Here is a 19,802-nt window from a genome sequence, read left to right as displayed (position 1 = left end):
CAGTTCAATGCAAGCACTTGATAAGATATAGAAGGATACAACAAAACAGATAATAGCATTAGATGAAATATGAATACTCCACTCAGCTGAGTCAAGACAAAGTCTCATGCCAATGTCTGAAAGAGGATGGTGGCAGAAAGCTAGTGGTTGTAATGGACAGACCTAAACCTCAAACCTAAAAATAAAAGAAACTGAATACTAAAAAATGCACAGCATTCGCTTTCAATTGATCTCGCACACGTACAGCAAAGATACCTATCTATGAAAACAAAATGGTTTTAAAACGCCATAGCAGTTTACTGTACAAATTTCCTTTAAATTGTGAGGTGGGGGACGGGAGGGGGGGTGGGGGGTGGGAGAGTTGAAGTGAATTATTCTAGGCAAGGAGTACAACATGCAGAAAAAGTGCCTTATCACTTTAAGGGTGCCGAAAGCCCCAACACTCCACCGTGCAGCAGAGTTGACGTTTCCAAGTCTTTCTGCGAATTAATGATGTTTCTGAGTCTTTGTTTGACATTTCATGTTTATTCTTTCACAATGGTTTATGCCATCTTTCTGGTACACTTTCACTTTTTGCCTGGGACGTTCCACAGTTGCCTTCTCAAAAGGTGGAATGCTACCCAGACAATAAATTGGTTGACGGTCTACCCTCCTTTTTGTGTAGTGTTTACCTGACCATCTTTGCGTAAAGGACAGAATTACAATATAATGTATGCAGGAGACCGACTGAATATATTGGGCTGAAAGGATCAAAATCTTGCACAAGTGGACTCTAGATTTAATGACCAGACGAGAGGAGTTGTGAGCTCCACAACCGGGCTGACATATCCCTTTTCCTCTTTCAAGGCTATGGAGGACTTGTAATGTGGCGGGCATCCTTGACAAAATCGCTGTTGATGGCCTACATTCCATCGAAGTCACCTGCTGTGCCATCTAATTTCTGAAATTGATCTGAGTTTTGAATGTCTTTGGATGTTGAAAGACTCTTTACAGTTGAGTACTTAATTTGAAGTTTGGTGCAAAGCAGATTGTATTGTTTTGGATTGATGCTATCTGCACTGACATTCATATCTTGCGTGACAAAAGCATCCATTTTAAAGTCATGGTGAAGAATACATATCCTACTTTGCACAGCAAAGAAGAATTACATTTTGCATCACATGAACTTCATTGATGGCCATAAACGTTAGACTTGGTGCATTTTTCCATACATATCTCCACACAGGATGCACCGCAGTCATCAGAGGTCACCGCTGTGCAGCTTGTGCTCTCACCATAGTTTTCCCTTGCACTCTGATAGAGATGAGTGACTTTGTATTGGGTCTACCATGTCATATATTCATCTATTGCTCTTCTTACACTGAGCGTGATTCTCCTGGACTCTAGCTGTATATTCCCTTTTTTTAGCTTCTATTGTGGTCTATCTTACTTTCCTCCTAACCTTTCACTTTTCCGCTTTCTGTCTGCTAAAGATACCTAGTGTTAGATCTCAGTTAAGACTACATGCAGTTGCTTGTGATCTAACTGCATTGTTTTGAAAGTTTAGTCATGAATTTCAAGGTCGTAGATGAATTGAGCATTTTTATTTTGTACAGTGCACCAGGTAAGTGATCAACCCATGATGAAAACTTGCTGCGAAATTAGAATGTGCATGATCATGTTGGAAATCTGTTTGCAAAATTTAAATTGATTCAGGTTTGAAATTTTATTTTAAAATGAATAAATCGCATATTTGGATTGATGTCTAAAAAATATTTGATTAGAATTTGAAACGTATATTTTCTTTTTGACAGACTTTCTGTATATACCAAAATCTTGTATGTTTGTTTCGCTTTTATAGTGGAATTGGCTATGATTATGGATCGCCTCTATGGTGGAGTTTGCTATGCAGGAATTGATACGGATCCAGAGCTGAAATATCCGAAAGGTGCTGGCCGCGTTGCTTTCTCCAATCAGCAAAGTTATATTGCTGCCATTAGTGCTCGGTTCGTTCAACTTCAGCATGGCGATATTGATAAACGAGTAAGTATGTTTAATTTATGCTTTAGGTTATTTTTCTTGTGCTGAAAATGATAGTTTATAGACAATAGAATTGCAACCAAGTTTGCCCACAGCCACCGGACAGCAAGTGTAACCTGTTCTAGTTAACCCAGCGTGCGTCATACCTGCCTCCCAAGCAGACACCCAGTTTTCACTTAATTCTACATGTCTTGGTTTGGGTGCTTTCTTCTGCCACAAAAGTTATTTCTGTCTGTTGTCGTTGGCCGTTTTTCTCTCTGTCTGTTCCCAATATTTTTGTTGTTGTTCTAGTTCTTCCTTAGTCAATAGGTAGTTCTGAAATGGTGTCTATATCTTCTTATACTATAATGTTGTTTGCTCTGTTGTGGCCATGATTTTTTCCATGCCCAAATAGTTTCAGATTCTGTATAATAACTCTCATGTTGGGAAGTTTGCTTTCTTTCATAATCTTGTGATGAATAGTTTCACTCAGCACAATGCTAAAGACATGAGCTTACTTCTCCTATAGTGTAATGGGCATTTGCTTACAGGCCCCTCTCAGAATAATACATACCAAGAATCTGGGCTTGTTAGTCTAGGAAATTTCTTGAATAGTGTTTAGGACCTCGCTCTAGCATCTCTGCAACTTTGGACATTGCAGTAATATGTGAATTAGTGTGCCATCTGTGCTCTTCTCTGGGTCGCATGTGTGCCACTTTGTTTTTCTGGTGTGTAATACGGATTCTGGCTATTCTACTTAGTGTCTCTTTTTGATGCAGTAATGGCAGTGTTGTGTGCTTAGACGCTTATCTCTTTCCATTCATCTCCTGTTAGTGCTCTCCTAATCACAGTTTCCCATTTTATTTCTGACTTTCTCTTCTCTAGGCTGGAATATAAAGAATGCGTTCATCTCTGAAGTTAGCTTTGGTCTTTCACGTGGAGGAAAAGCCACTGTTCATATTTAGTTAGGTGTCTGCTTGCCATCTGTTAAATTTTGGGCTGTAGCACCCAGCATGTAATCTGATTGAATTGGAGCAATTGCGCTGCAGGAATAACTTAGGAGTTCTCTTCCAGGGGATACTCCTCAATAGTCATAAGCAGTGAATTATCCCTGCCCACGTGCGGGATCTTGGAGCAAATAGCATATATATATATATATATATATATATATATATATATATATATATATATATATATATATATATATATATATATATTCACTTAAAAAACATAGGTTTCAGGCCTTATATAGTTAGGAATTAGCATTTAAAAAACCATTGAAATTGCTCCTATATGGTTAGCTGTACTAACTATATTTCGCGCACCCGCAGTCCACTGCTGATGATGTCACATATTACATCATTCATGACATGGTCAGTGACATCACTGATGCCATCACTGATGACCTCTCATTTGACATCACTGATGATATCACTGATGCCATCATCCAGTGACTGTATGTTTCTGTAAAGTTTAAATATGTTTTACATATTGAAGAATGAGTGGATGTAGAAGTGTCTGGATGAAGGATTTACTAGGTGCGTGACTGACTGTATGAGTGAGTGATTAATTGTGTCTTACTAAATGCATGGGTTAGTGACTAACTGTCTGAATGTGTGCATCAGTATGTCTGTTGTTGTGTAAGCTGCTGCATGTGTTGATCAGTAGCTATATGAGTGGCTATATGGGTTATTGATTGGTTGCCAAAGTATTTGAATGGGAGACTGTGTGTGTGGGTGGCTGGGAGGTGTGTGACTCTGTGCATAGATGTGTGAGCAGTTGATTCACTAGGTGTATGAGTTCAAGAGTACATGTGGAAACAGCTATATGGGTGGTTGACTGTGTGCATGGGTGTGTTGGTGAGTGAATGGATATCTCAGTGCTACATGTCCAAGTAAGTACATATGTAAAACACAGTGCATGTGAGAATTGGCATATATAAATGACTATACATGAGAGCCAGTGAATGTGCGAGTGGCTGTATGGATCATTGTGTACTTGTATCAGTGATTGTATAAGAGAGTAGGTATGTGTTAGTATATGTTTGAATAAGTAAGGTGTTGTGTGTGTATAACTGTATAGTTGAGGAAATGGAAGTGTGATTGATTCTTTGCATGACTGACTAGGTAACTCCATGGATGAGTGGCAGTGTGTGAGTGTCTGTATAGGTGTATGAGTGCATATGATAGTGATGTATTGATAAGTGAATGTATGTATGAGTGATTCTATGGGTGAATGAGTGAATGTGTGTGTAGACCTAGGAATCAGTGAGTGCGTATGTAGTAACTGGTATTGGTGTGTCAATGGTTTCAAGAATGGTAGTCTGTATTTAACACTGGGTGTATCAAAGGTTATATTAGAGTGTGAGGAGGTGCATCGTATTATCACATGAATGATATCATCAGTGATGTGATCAGTAATGTCAAATGTGATGTCATGAGTGATATCATCAGTGATGTCATCAGTGATGTCACTGACCATGTCATGAATGATGGAATATGTGACATCAGCAGTGGATTGCGGGTGCGCGAAATATAGTTAGTACAACTAACTATATAGGAGCAATTTCAATGGTTTTTTAAATGCCAATTCCTAACTATATAAGGCCTGAAACCTATGGTTTTTTAAGTGAATTTGCAAGGTTTTTAAAATGCTAATTCCTAACTATATAAGGCCTGAAACCTATGGTTTTTTAAGTGAATTTGCAAGGTTTTTTAAATGCTAATTCCTAACTATATCGGGCGTGAAACCTATATTTTTTTTGCAATAAATTTCAAAGGTTTTGAAAATGCTAATTCTATTAGCGGATAACGTTTATATATGTTATCCTTCTGGGACCACCTGAGCAGCCATCTTGTTTCTCAGGAGAAGTGAGGCAGAAGAGCACAAAAAAAGAGTGGAAAATGTGAAAAGGAGGCAGGGTAGAGACCCCCTGAGCCCTAGCCCTTCCCAGGGTGTCACAGAAGGACCACCAAGTGCAAAAAAAAAAATTATTATAATTTTTTTAAATCGCGGGGTACGCGCACGGTACGAGTACAGTGTGCGTACCCCTCTATTTTTTCCTTTTTTTTTTTTTTTTTTTTTCCCCTTGGGTTCCTTCTGGGACCCCATGAGAATGGCTAGAGGTTTGGGGGGGTCTCTGCCCTGCCCCCTTTTCGTGTTTTCCACTCTTATTTTGGGCTCTCTTGTGCCTCAGTTCTCCTGAAAAACAAGATGGTGGCCAACACTTCCTGATTTGGACAGTTTGGAATGTTGACAGTCGACTGCCAGCCAATCAGAAACTCGCTCGCGCACGTAAGGGTACGGTGCGCGTACGGTGAGCGCATATAGATATATAATTTGCTCAAATTCAATTTTCTCAACAACTACTGGATGGATTTTCACCAAATATAGAAAAGGCACTACTGCATACCTGTCCCTACCATTTTGCCAAGTTTGGTGTAATTCCTTTTAGCCGTTCGGGCTGTAGCAGTGTCTGAAGGTCCCATAGAAAATGCCATTTGAAAAATTTCAAATTCAATTTTCTTAAGAACTACTGGGGAGATTTTCACCAAACATAGCAAAGGCACATGTGCATACCAGGCCCTACCATTTTGCCAAGTTTGGTGTAATTCCATTCAGCCGTTCGGGCTGTAGCCGTGTCTAAAGGTCCCTATGGAAATTAACATGGGGAAACCCCGTTTTGGGACCCCCTTTCGGCCCCCGCTTGACAAATCCCCCCGAAACTTTCAGGGAAGGAGCGGAGCGGAGCTGGGCAAAATTCTTGAAAATTACACGCAGATTCCTCAATCGGCACTAAAGTTATTCCCAATAGAATGTTGAGCGCATATAGATATGTAATTTGCTCAAATTCAATTTTCTCAACAACTACTGGAGGGATTTTCACCAAATAAAGAAAAGGCACTACTGCATACCTGTCCCTACCATTTTGCTAAGTTTGGTGTAATTCCGTTCAGCCGTTCGGGCTATAGCCGTGTCTAAAGGTCCCATAGAAATTGCCATTTGAAAAACTTAAAATTAAATTTTCTCAAGAACTACTGGAGGGATTTTCACCAAACAAAGCAAAGGCACATCTGCATACCAGGACCTACCATTTTGCCAAGTTTGGTGTAATTCCATTCAGCCGTTCGGGCTGTAGCCGTGTCTAAAGGTCCCTATGGAAATTAACATGGGGAAAACACGTTTTGGGACCCCCCTTTTTTCTCGGCCCCTGCTTGACGAATCCCCCCGAAACTCTCAGGGAAGGAGCGGAGCCTAGATGAGCAAATTTAAGGAACATTACACGCAGACAGATTCCTCAATCGGCACCAAAGGTATTCCTAATAGAATGTTGGGGATTTCCTATGTTAACTAGGTCCTAACTATATATACCTACTGGCGACCGCTAGTAGGTAATATATATTTCGGAGCAAATATTTATATATATTTATATTTATATACTGCATTAGTAGCGTTATATTATATAACGCTACTAATGCAGTATATAAATACGAAGTCAAGCCCAACTGAGAATTTGAATAATAATGCATTCTGGAAATCGTGGTCGGAAACGTAGATCACATGACCACTTGGACACAATATTTAATCCAACTTACCTGTGAACAAGGCGCTGTGCGCTGAAACGCGTAAGGTGTTATAGTTGTTCCTGCTGCCACGCTAATCAGAGCAATAAAGTCTCAGCATGAAGTGATACAGAAGCTGTGGGCTCAGTCTTTTTCGTGTGATATATATATATATATATATATATATATATATATATATATATATATATATATATATATATATATATATTCTCCATCTCCAAAAGAAAGGAGCACCGACGATTGAAGACTCACACTGTCACACTGACGTGACTTATAGAACTTTATTCGCAGGCAGCACACCAATAGTCTCGTAGCGCACAGCTTAGTTTTAAACAGCCACAAATCCGTCAAACGTTTCAGGCATCTTCGCCCTTGCTCACTGACACGGCTGCTAGAAGAGAAACGGGCACGTCTTGCTTGTTAAGTACGTTAGTAATGTCCTGCCCACTGGGCGTTTGCTCAAAGTGCATCATGGTTCTTGCAGTTCTCCCCACACAAAGCCCCTTTGGGGTGCCGCTATACCATCTCCTTCCCAAATTTAAACAAACCACAGTGGGTCGCTGGGCAACTTGTGGGGCTGTTGGCATGCTTTGTTGTTCCTCACGAACTGTCGCACGTTGTTCCGTCGTTCCGTCGTTGCCGCTTTGAGTGACTGCAGCACTGGACCCGTTCTTATGCGGGAGAGCCTTCCCGACCCGGTGCAGGCCATAATACATCCAAAAGAAAGGACAACCACGATTGAAGCTGTGCGCTACGAGACTATTGGTGTGCTACCTGCGTATAAAGAAGTTACATAAGTCACGTCCGTGTGAGGCCTTCAATCGTGGGTGCTCCTTTCTTTTGGATGTATTACGGCCTGCACTGGGTTGGGGAGGCTCCCCCTTCAGGATCTTCAGCGTCTAAAACTGTGAGTAAAGCCCAGGCAAAAACTGTTTCACTGGTGTCTTCTCACACAGTCTCTGTGACTTCTACCACCTCAAGCTCTTCTACTACGGTGTCTACTTCTGCTATAACATCACCTATTGTGTCAGCCAAGGTTTCTTCAAAGAAATCTTCTGGGTCTAAGGACATTTCTTCAATTTTACCCAAATCATCGATGACCGTTCCATCGTCAACGAAGTCATCGTCGACGAAAGCCCCGTCGACGTCTAAGAACTCGTCGACTAAGAGCCTTTCGACGACTGGATCTTTGAAGAAGAGCCCGTCGACGACAGTCCCGTCGACGACAGCTCCGTCGACGGAGGTCTCGTCGACGAGAAGTCAACCGGCTGTAACACCGTCGACAGCGGTTCTGTCGACGACAATCCAGCCGCCTTCAGCACATCTGATTAAGACGCCTAAATCAACAAAGAGTCCCGTCATTTCCAAAACTCCACCTGCAAGAGCCTGGCCTGCTTTACCTCCAGTGTCTCATGCTTCACCTGTGGCATACACTCATTTTCAGTTGAAAACCTATCATAGGCAGGACTATGCTAATATTTCTCTGCTTCTGCCATTGCACATTTTGGAAACATATGCTGAAGAGGAGGAATCTGATGAGGAGGATGGAGACGAAGAAGGTCCCTTTGGGATTGCTCGCCATCCATCAGAATTATGGATACAATATCAGGAAGAGGATGAAGAAGATATTCAGGAGCATTTCTATCAAGAGGAGTTGTCTACACCTTTTTATAGGCACCATCTAGAGCTCCACATCTGAAAGAGACACGTTAGTGATAGATTCCTTACCTTAGAATATCCCCAGGCGTCAGACTGGATCCGGAATTTTTTTGCGTAGCAATACCCCTGCGCGTCGGTAGGAGTCGTCCGCAGCTCCGCGTCAGTCGTCGGCGTCGTTAGCGCCGGAATGACGTTGTCGGAGTACTTAGACGCATCCCATGCGCGTTGAGGAGACCAGTCCTCTACCCCCTTCTTTGATTCAGGACCTACAGGCCATGTTGGCGGACTATCGCCAGAGGTTCCTACCTACACAGCCCACTCCAACCGTACCTTCTGTACCGGCGGATGTACCTATGCCTCCACCACCGCAGGTTCCAGTGTCGCCAAGACACACTGTAGACCCCACACCACAAGAGGATCAGAATACTTCCTCTTTGGAAGAAGTTGGAAGAGAGGAAGGCGAGCTGCCTCATGACGACACAACTGGACATCCGTGGGATGAGTACATAATCCCCATGCCTTTGCCTCCTTGGCCGCAACCCTCTGACTCTCCACCTGAGGACATTGGCGGCTTTCACAATAAATGCAAGATTTGAGCTGCCAGTTTCTATTGAGAAGTCAGACTGTTTTTTTGCACAAGTTTAAAGAGGTGTATGGGAAAATCACCAGGGCTATACCTATCATAGATTTCATTTGGAAGGAAGGTTTTAAGATTATAAAGGCGCCGGCTTCTAATCCTGCAGTCCTTCCTCGTATTGAAAAGAAGTATAGAGCACCACCAGAAACTCCATCTTGTCTGGTGGGCCACCCGCGTCCGGACTCTGTAATCTCGCAAGCTGCGCAACAGAGGTCCAAGAATCCATCCACTCCAATCTCTACGCCACCAGATAAAGAGGGCAGAAGATTGCATTTAATAGGGAAGAAGTTCTCCACCAATGCTGCATCTTCCATCAAGGCAGCAAATTCTCTTGCAATTCTTGCCCTCTATGACCGACAGATGTGGTCAGATTTGTCGGAGTTCATAGATTTGATACCAGAAGACCGTCAACAGGAAGCACGTAAGATAGTGCTTGAAGCGGAGAGGGCTGCATCAGAGATAATTGATTGCGCCCTGGACATTGCAAATACTAACTTTAGACAGTTAGCGGGTGCTGCGGTCCTCAGACGCCATGGTTGGCTCGGAGCAACCTCCTTCAGACCGGACGTGCAAACAAAAATCCTTGATATGGCTTACGATGGGGACTCTCTTCGGTAAGCACATAGATGACTCCCTACTTGCTATTAAGACTGATCCCGACACCGCGAAATCACTTGGTACCCTGCAATATAAGAGAGGCTTTTTTAGAGTAGCACGGGGTCGTGGTTTTTCTTCTAGGGGAAATTACCACAATCAAAAAAACAGGCAATACCATTCTCAGTATAAACAGCCGTATTACCAATCTTCATACAGGCAATCTACTTCCAGTAATTTCTCTCATCGGGGCGGAAGACGAAGATCAAATAATCAAGGCCGAGATTCCAACAAACGTCAATGAGCTCTGCCGGACGCCAGTCCAACATTCTCCCCTCCCTGTGGGCGCGAAGATATGCTCCTTTTCCCAACAATGGCGGAACATCACATCAGATCAATGGGTCCTAAACCTGGTGGAAAAAGGACACACTCTGGAATTCTTAAAGAAACCACCTACGACCCCGCCCAAGGGCCCCCCTCCCCCTCGTCTTCACTTACTGTTCAAAGAAGCCTTACACATGTTTTGCAAGAATCCAATAGAGAAGGTTCCAATCTAGCAAAAAGGAAAAGGATTCTACTCTCGGTTCTCATAAAGAAAAAGTTGGGAGAGTGGCGCCCGATTCTGGATTTGCGCAGACTCAACAAATTCTCAAAGAAGCAGAGTTTTCGCATGGTGACGTTGACAGATTTGCTCAGTTGCCTCAACGAAGGGGACTTTATGGCTTCTCTGGACTTGGAAGATGCTTACTTCCATATCCCTATACACCCCAAACATCGCAAATGCTTACGGTTCACGGTGACTGGCGTCCACTTTCAATTCAAGGTGCTCCCATTCGGGCTGACATCGGCACCAAGAATATTCACAAAATGTTTAGCCCCAGTTTCTGCAGCTCTGAGGTCTCGGGCAATACAGGTCTTCCCATACCTCTACGTCTGGCTGCTCAAAGGACCATCAAAACAGACTACAAGACAATCTGTCAAAAGTTGCCTTCGTCTATTCTCAAATCTAGGGCTCACTCTCAATGCACAGAAGTCACAGTTGCACCCACTCCAAATATTTATCTTTCTGGGAGCTTTATTGGACACCCAACAGTGCAAGGCGTTCTTGTCTCAGAACGGCAGAACAGACTTCAAAGACTGGCAAGACTAATCTCAACATGTTAAGATGAATGTTTGCATCTCTTCTGGGGATGTGCTCTTCAGCGATCCGCTTAGTCCCATTTGCAAGACTCTGGATGAGGCCGCTGCAAGAAGAGTTGCACCGACAATGGCGTCAAAATGGAGGGTCTTTCGACGATTACATCAAGGTAATATCCAGAATGAGACATGCTCTCTAATGGTGGTCAAAAGGAAGCAACCTGTCTCCAGGTCTCACGTTCCTTCTAACCATTCCGGAGTTTATCCTGACCACGGACGCATCTATGGAAGGATGGGGAGGTCACCTCCAGGACCTTCAAATTCAAGGCCGATGGTCTCATCAATATTGGCAGAAACGCATCAACAGTCTAGAATTAAGAGCCATTTTCCTTTCTCTGCAAGCATTCCTTCCGAGAATTGCAAATTCCTCAGTGCTGGTGCGTACGGACAATACCACCAGCATGTTTTACATCAACAAGCCAGCAAGGGGGGACGAGGACTCTCTCTCCCTATCACAGGAAGCTCAAGAGATGTGGGAGTGGGTTATACAACATGGCATAACCCTCAGAGCGGAGCATGTCAAGGGGGTTCAAAACTCCCTAGCCGACATCCTCAGCAGATCTTTCGCAAGTTGCCACAAATGGGAGCTGGAACAAGAACAGGTGAACAGAGTCTTTCAAAGGTTGGGCACGCCAACTCTGTATCTGTTTGCGACGCAACAGAACAGCAAATGCCATCATTACGCCAGCAGATTTCCTGAACGGGGATTAAGAGGGAATGCCCTGTCCATGAGATGGTCAGGAATCTATGCATACGCTTTTCCCTCAATACCGTTTTAATACTGAGGATTCTTCAAAAGATGCAGAGGGAACACTGCACTCTTCTCCTCATTGCTCCTCGCTGGCTGAGGCAGTACTGGTTCCAAGAACTGCTCCTGCTGTCTCAGCAGCCTCCAATTCGTCTCAAGCCGACACTTTCAATGTTGACAAGAGAAGGGGGCCAGATTCTACACCCGGATCCACAATCGCTTGACTTGCACGCCTGGCTCCTGACTTCTTAGAGTTTAAGAATCTCAACATTTCTCAAGACTGTAGAGAAATTCTGTCTCAAGCCCGTACTCGGAGCACTATCAGAACGTACCGTTTTAAATGGAAACGCTTCTGTTGTTGGTGTGAAGCAAATAATATTCATACGCTTCAGGCTCCACCTAAGGATATCCTTCCTTACTTGCTATCACTAGCCAAGGCAGGTCTAGTATTCTCTTCTATCAAAGTGCATCTTGCCGCTATATCCAGATTCAGGAGAAGTTCGAACAAGCCATCACTATGTTCTTCCTCACTGATAAAGCAATTTCTGAAAGGATTGTTTCGAGCCTTTCCTCCAATTTGACCACCACCCCCTGAATGGGATCTCAATGTCGTTTTGTCTATTAATGAGGAGACCTTTTGAGCCTATTCACAGAACTGAACTGAAGTTTTTAACCTGGAAAGTGGCTATTTTACTAGCTCTCACTTCAGCCCGGAGGGTTAGTGAAATTCAGGCTTTCACGATTTCAGAACCGTTCCTTCATTTCTCTAAAGACTGTCACTTTAAGACAAATCCAATATTCATTCCCAAAGTGCCGTCTCAATTTCATTTAAACCAGCCGGTAAAGTTAAAGACTTTTTTCCCGGATCCAGTCACCCCGGCAGAGAAGGCCCTGCACTCTCTTGATGTGAAACGTTGTCTAAAGTTCAATCGTCAGAAAATCTAACCAATTATTTATTGCTTATGGTCAAGTCACATTGGGGCAAGCCGTGACGAAAGCAACAATAGCCAGATGGTTATCTTCATTAATACAATTCTGTCACGAAAAAGCTAATAAGCCTTTAGTCAGAAAGGTGAAAGCGCATTCCACCAGAATGATGTCGACATAGACAGCCCTATTTGCTGGTGTCACACTGGAGGACATTTGCCGAGCTGCCACATGAAAGAATGTTCATACATTTACAAAGCATTACTGCTTGCAACCAGCATCACAGGACGATACAGCAGTGGGTCAAGCTGTGCTGCAACATCTTCATTAAGGTTAGACTTCCAAGGTCCTACATAAGAGTATAACATAATCCACTATAATGTTTTGATTGTCAAGTGCTGTTTTTAATATGAAGTATGTTTTCTGAATATAATTATTTCATTTCAAAGGTTTCAGCATTTATGTATATTTACATTTCTAGTGCTCTATAACCTTCCGGATGAGTGGGGGATATGTAGAATTAAGATTTGTCTCCTACCTTCCGCAAACGACATGTATAGGTTTACTGCTTGCTATTCTGATTCAGGCATGTGAATCTCTGAAAGATACCCCAATACTGGATAAGAAAACCAGTTACTTACCTGTAACTACGGTTATCCAGTATTGGTATCTTTCATAGATTCACATGTACCCACCCTCCTCCCCGGCAGAGCAGTTCTCTATTAGGGATATGTCCTTCTCACTTGTGCTGGGAAAATCTGAGGAGAACTGCCTCTGCTGGGAAGGTTCAACTTTGTCAGTGATAAGAGACAGCGCCACCCAGTAGTTGAGTCTCGTAAGCTCTTCATTGTTCCTGGTGATTCCAATCCCTAAGTATCGTAATTCCTCCTCGCACCATTCCAGTGGATAGTCCAAGGGAAATCGCGCCACCGCGTCCGTCAGTGGGAAGAGACAAGACTCCCCCCCCCCCCCCCCCCCCAATTGATCCGGACCCCGGACAGGCGGCCGAATACAATAAATTCTCTCATTAGGGTGTTCAAGTTATGTTGTGGATCTTGCACGTAAAGTGTAATGTCATCAGCATACATAGAGATCAATATTTGTCTCATGTTGCATTGCAGGCCCATATCATTGTGGTGTTGACGAAGCCGCGCCGCCAATGGTTCAGTCGCCAGGGCAAACAGCGGGGACAATGGGCACCCTTGTTGTGTACCCCTTGTGATCAAGAATGTCTGGAACAGCTGGCCATTGATTAGTATCTTAGCTCCTGGTTGATGATACAAAAGGCGGATCCAAGATAAGAACAGAGGTGGGAAGCCCATGCGCTTCATTATACCGAAAATATACCTCCATTCAACGGCCTTCGTTGCGCCTAAAAAAATCGCAGCCAGTGGCAGTTCAGGGGCAACGTTATGCATCAGTGTAAAAAGGGTTCTCAAGTTATGGGAGGTAGATCTGCCCGAGCCAAACCCCGACTGGTCCGATAATATCAGATGTCCCAACAAAAGACTCACTTGGTTAGCGATGAGTTTAGCTAAGATTTTAACATCATAATTAAGAAGTGAGAGTGGCCGATATGAGCCACATATATGGGCCGGTTTGTCTTGTTTCAGCAATTAAATAATGAGTGCTTCCCTCATGGAGGGGGGCGAAGAGTGCCAACGTTTAGTGACTCTTCATAGACTTCCCAAAGGATAGGGACTTGCACATCGATATAAGTTTTATAACACTCAATAGGTATGCCATCCATTCTTGTGGCTTTGCTGGATTGAAGGCCCATTATGGCCTAGCGCATTTCGTCCAGTTCAAACTGTGCATATAGGAATTCCCAATGGGCTACATCTCCCAGGTAGTCATCAAGAGCTAGGTCTTGGGTGCCAGAAGTGGTGTATAGGGCTTCATAATGGCTAGTGAAGCCGTCAAGTATAATCGCAGTGTCGCAGCAGCGCGATCCATCTGGCCTCTCCATCTCTATCACATAGTTAGAGTAACGTGGTTTCCAGATTACATCTGCTAAAGTTTTAACCAGGGTGGTCCCCCCTCTCCATAGCGGCGAGCTTGCCAGTGTTTGCCCCGAAAGCGTGTTTCCCTCTGTGCCTCTTCTAACTATTCATTAAGCTTGGACCTACATTTTTCTTGTGTCTCACAATCCGGCGCGCAGGATAATTGAGCCTCTAGTGTTTGCAACTCGCGCTCTAGCCTGGAGAGTGTGGCGAGAATGTCTTTGAGTACTCCCGACCCCTTAGAAATGCAGAACCCCCTAATGGTAACCGTAAAAGCTTCCCATATAGTTTCTACGCTTTGCACCGATCCTTTGATTCCTGTAAAGAAATCCTGCACCTCCTCACGCAGCTCTTCTTGGAAGACTGTATTGGAGAGCATGCATGCGTGTATTGAGGCGCTACGCGGCGGACTAAAATCTGCATATGAGAAAGCAAGCCAAACAGAGGCATGATCAGAGGAAGTCCTAGCCAGGTGTCGCGCTTTACAAATTGCGGGGCCCAGCCCCCGGGACACAAGCCAAAGGTCTAGTCGTGCCCAGGTGGCAGCGTAAGCCGTGAAGTGTGTACCTTCCCTGCCCTTGGGGTGCAGATGCCTCCACGCATCCAACAAGTGATTATCCCCAATGATGTCCGCGAGTGTGGAGCTTGCCTTAGTGCGATGATGCGGGCAGGGTGTGACCTATCTAGGGCCGGAGTATTTGTTACATTAAAGTCATCTCCCCATATAATGTGATTGGATCCAACCTGTCGCACCGCCTCCCACAAGGAAGAGAAGAAATCTGGGGCATCTACATTAGGTCCATAGCAGCATACCAGTGTAACAGATTCCAGACCTAGACGCCCCCAGATCATGCAGTACCGTCCCTGGTCATCACCAACCGATCCCACCAGTTGGAATGCCACTTTTTTCTTGATTGATATGGCTGTACCCCTAGCATAAGTCGAATATGAGGGGAAAACCCTATGCATGGCTCATCGGGACGCGAATGTGGTAGTTTTTATAGAGGCGAGAAGTGCGTTTCTTGTAGCATCGCTATATGGGTGTGGTGCCTGTCTAGGTACGATAATATCTGCCTTTTCTTTCTGGGATCCCCCAGCCCCCGGACATTCCATGTGAGAACATTAAATTGCTCACCCGGGCTACTAGCCATGGAGACATGTGATTGATAAATCCAACCGTGCGGCGCCGTGCCAACCCTTCGTGTTCTGTGCCGAAGCATATCACGAATTAGTATGTGCTGTGCTCCAATTTGCCCGAGAAACATCATGCATGTCTTTGTCTCACAAATGCTGGTAGTAACCATAATACAAACTCTCAACGTCCCGTTCCCCTTCCCAGCCCCTCCCCCATCCCACTAAAGCAACCCCAACACGCCAGCATGATTCACCCACCCAGCCCTCCCGCCCATTCATCCAAACAAGAAAGAAGAACATCCCTCACCATAATTATTGGCAAGGTATTGGGGGGGAATTCTCTGTGGGGGTAAATGCAGGCGGCACCACAACGCACCCCTAGCTCTCAGAGCCAGGTGCAGCAACGTTGCAACCCCAACGAGCATTCAGGGGGGCCCGGCGAGTCGGCGTCCAGCTGTCCAGGGGACGCCAGCCCATAATTACACACAGTTCAAATAGCATTAATCCCTAGCTTATTCGGCAATACTCCGTTACCACGATACAACCTTAGGATATTCACAGTCCAAGGTGCATTACTGTTCTTCCCTCTCTTCGCCATCCATCAGCGACTGCTGGCCTTCTGCTTCTCCTTCTTCAGCGCGTGCTGATTGCCTGAGGTGTTTGAGGAACTCGTCTACCTGTTGTGGCTTTGTAAAGAAGTGTTGCCGACCCTGATGAGTGACTCTCAGTCGTGCTGGGTAAAGGAGGGCATAGTCAATTTGGGCCTTGCGCAGCTTCGCTTTGACAACCAGGAATTTACGCCGCTCTTCTTGGACCATTGGTGTGAAGTCTGGAAACATAGTGAAGGAATTTCCCTCATAGGACAGCGACTGCTTGCTGCGTGCTGCTCGCAACGCCACGTCTCGGTCCCTGTAGTTTAAGAGTCTAGTAATTATAGGCCTCGGTGCAGTTCCTGGTTTGGGCCTAGGGCCTAATGATCTATGCGCTCGTTCAACAATAAATTGGGGGGAGAAGGCTTCAGTCCCCACCGCAGCCAGCAGCATTTTCTCGACCTAGTCCTCCATGCGTCCGGTGTTGGTCGATTCCGGAATGCCTAAGATGCGTATATTCCGTCGGCTTCTCGCTTCTAAATCCTCGTTCTTAGATGCTATGACTCCGTATCAAGTTGTGAGGTGTGTCTGGCAGTCGCATCATCAGAGTCTGATATACGTCGCTCCGCCTCTGTTATGCGCTCTATGACTATAGCATCCATTTGAGATGACAACTTGTCCGCAATTGTGGCAAATCCCTGGCAGACCTCCCGCAAAATGTCCTGGATCTCATGGGGCTGTTCGCTGGGGCCCCAAGTGGCCCATTGCTGTCCATTTGTGTGGATGGCTCTTGCCCCGTCCTGGTGAGTCGTTTGGGGACCTCAAAGGTGAGTTTGGGCTGGCGGGCATCTGACTTGCCCATGGTGGCGTCCGGCCAGGTCTGATGAATATCCCTCGATGCGGGAGGATGGTAGCCCCGCAGTAGGGGAAATAGGGCGCAGAGGCGCTTGGTGCCACACAAAGCTACTCCTCCGCTACGCGGTCCCTCTCCAGCGACGTTCGCTCGGTGCTGTGGTGGCTACTCACCACGTCCAAAGTACAAAAAGTGGGCCGCAGCTCGCTGTGGGCCGTCAGTGCGGGAGGTCCCTTAGTAAGCAGGAATATTGCAGGGACTGCAGGGGGGGGCAGGTCGCCGGACGGTGAACCCCCTTCCTGGGGGGGGGGGGCTTCTCTGGATTTAATAAAGCAGGCAGGCCTTCTGCGCAGCGAGTATCCACCACCGGTCGGGTAGAATATGGGTAAGCTGATGTCTTTACTCCGTCCCAGTTACCAGGAGGACTCCAGTCACAGGCCTGCCAAAAGTGGCCTCCACAGCTCAACGTTGGAGCTCAGATTCCGGCAGTGGGACGGGAGGCAGGGGCGAACCAGGCATTCAAGTGCCCAGGGCCTGCTACAGTGATCCCGGTCTTAATTCCTCGTGGGGGCAACGGGACGCTCCCCCCCCCCCCGCTTACCACCAGCCCGGTGTGCCTCCCCCGAGCTCGGGAGGGGGTCCACAGATGGTGCGGCTGCGGTCACGGGGGCCAAGGCGCGACCAGCCGCGCCAGTTCCCGGCGCTGAGGCCTGTCTCGGTCAAGGCATGCACCCACTTGTGGCGCTGCGGGCTCGTGCAGTCCCCAGGTCCGGCGGCCACACAGGGCAGGCTCCGTCGGCAGTCCCTGCTGAAAAGTGCCAGGTGATTTGCAGGCGCAGCGCATCTCCGATCAGGCTGAAAATCGGCCAGGTGAGTCTTGCTGGGCATGTTTATCGATCGCTGGTGGCAGGAGTCCCCGGGGGTGCCAATTAGAAGGATACTTTCTGGAGTTAATTCGCCGGGAGGCGAGAGCTTCACAAGGTGTCAGCTGTTTGCTAGTGCGGCACGTAGCACCCCAAGACCAGCAAGGTTTCCGCGAAATACTTCAAGAGGGAGGTCTTGTTTTAAATCAGATCATTAGTGCCTCGGCTGACTTAGCTGATCTGGCTGCACACGGGTACTCGCATGGTATCTGTTCAAGGCGTTCTGCGTGGCTCTGGTGTACTGGCCATGAGCCTGAGGTTCAGCAGAAGATCTCTAACTTGCCATTCAATGGGTCTTCCCTCTTCGGGCCCCATGCAGATGATGAGATGGCGAAGATGAAAGCGGAACTGGACACAGTGAAAGCAGTAGGGCTGGAGAAGAGGAAGGAATTTCGTAGACTTTTTCGCTCCTGCGATAAACGACCATTCCAGCAGAGGGGTCAAACTTCGCAATGTCGTCACAGGGTCATCAGCAGCAGCAGCGGTCTCATTTTCACCAAGGAAGACCAGGGAGAGGAAATAATAAGCTGCAGATCCCTACCTCAAAGCAGCCACCGAAATAATGAGGGAGTGCTTCCTCTAAACACGTTTTCCACTCCGGTAGGAGAAAGTATCACTGGTCATCTGGAGGAGTGGAAACAACCAATGACAAATGGGTGTTCAATATTGTCATGAATGGATATCTACTAAATAATAATCCACATTTACATCTTGGTTTTAAGAGTCCACCACCACTAATGCTCCAAGAGGAGGAATCTACCTGTGTCATCCTGTTTAACAAGAGGAAGTAAAAAATCTTCTGCTAAAGAAAGCCATAGAGTATGTTCGGGTTCAACAAAGCGCCAGGGAACATACTCTCGCTATTTCCTGGTCGAAAAAAGAGGTCCTTCAGAGGAGTACAGACCAATTCTGGACCTGTGTATCCTGAACGTACATATCCGCAAGGAAAGGTTTTGGATGCTTTCTCTGCAGCAGATATTCCCTCATCTGCGTCAAGGAGGCTGGTTGTGCTCCATAGATCTACAGGACGCCTATTTTCACATTCCAGTGTCCAGAAAACATCGGAAGTTTGTCAGTTTTCAAATTGCTCGGCGTCCCTATCCATTCAGAGTTCTGCCGTTCTGACTCAAGTCAGCTCCACAGACTTTTTCAAAGTGCATGGCAATGTTGGCGGCCTTTCTTAGCAGGCAAAGAATCTTCATTCCCCCTTATCTGGACGACTGACTTCTGAAGAGTTCTCCATCCCTCCTTCAGAAGCATCTCAACTTCAGTCTCCAACTACTGGACAAGCTGGGCCTGAGTCAATTTAAAAAAATCAATTCTCAACCCTACTCAGAACATTCAATACCTAGGATCAACACGATTTTCATTGATCAAGATGAGTGCCAGCATCTCCTACAGTCACTCTACCCGACAGTAAGACCAGTATCCTCTCTCCTGGGGTCCATGGCTTCCTGCATATTCATAGTCCCCAATGCCCCCTTGCACCTGCGTCCCCTACAACAATCTCTGGAGGACCAATGGGTTCAGGCCTCCGGCGGTTGGGAGGATCGCATCACTCTTCTTGAGTCTGCCAGAGACTCAATCAGTTGGTGGACAAAGATCGAATCTGATAAAAAGTGTTCCCTTCCTTCAAGAGACTTCAACTCAGACCATAGTAACAGAGACATCCCTACAAGGTTGGGGTGTTCACATGGATCACCTTCAAGTGCAGGGTCTATGGTCAGAAATAGGGAAGGGCTATCATATCAACTTACTGGAATTGAGGGCCGTACATCTAGCCCTCAAGTCGGTCTTCCCGTCTCTTCAGTCCAGTTCTCTTCTGATTCAGACAGACAACACCACGACAATGTTTTATCTGAACAAGCAGGGAGGAACCAGATCCAGAATTCTTTCTCAGGAGGTGCTAACCATCTGGAAGTGGTTACTGACGAGAAACCTGACCATCATGGCGGT

The 19,802-nt window shown here is 45.9% G+C and overlaps 1 protein-coding gene across 4 annotated transcripts in view; it reads left to right on the top strand.

Moving 5' to 3' along the window:
• The window catches only part of CPEB2 (cytoplasmic polyadenylation element binding protein 2), a 167,940-nt gene that overhangs the window by 127,678 nt on the left and 20,460 nt on the right, over window positions 1-19,802 (top strand). For all 4 annotated transcript variants that reach the window (XM_086964077.1, XM_086964079.1, XM_086964080.1 and 1 more), the window contains one exon: window positions 1,841-2,022. In XM_086964077.1, the coding sequence (XP_086820203.1) occupies window positions 1,841-2,022 (182 nt within the window). The remainder of the gene's footprint in view (window positions 1-1,840; window positions 2,023-19,802) is intronic.

This window comes from Lissotriton vulgaris, chromosome 3_2 (assembly GCF_964263255.1).
Source record: "Lissotriton vulgaris chromosome 3_2, aLisVul1.2, whole genome shotgun sequence".
Lineage (NCBI taxonomy): Eukaryota > Metazoa > Chordata > Amphibia > Caudata > Salamandridae > Lissotriton > Lissotriton vulgaris.
Note: the sequence above shows the minus strand (reverse complement) of the source record. Positions and strands in the feature narration are given on the sequence as shown.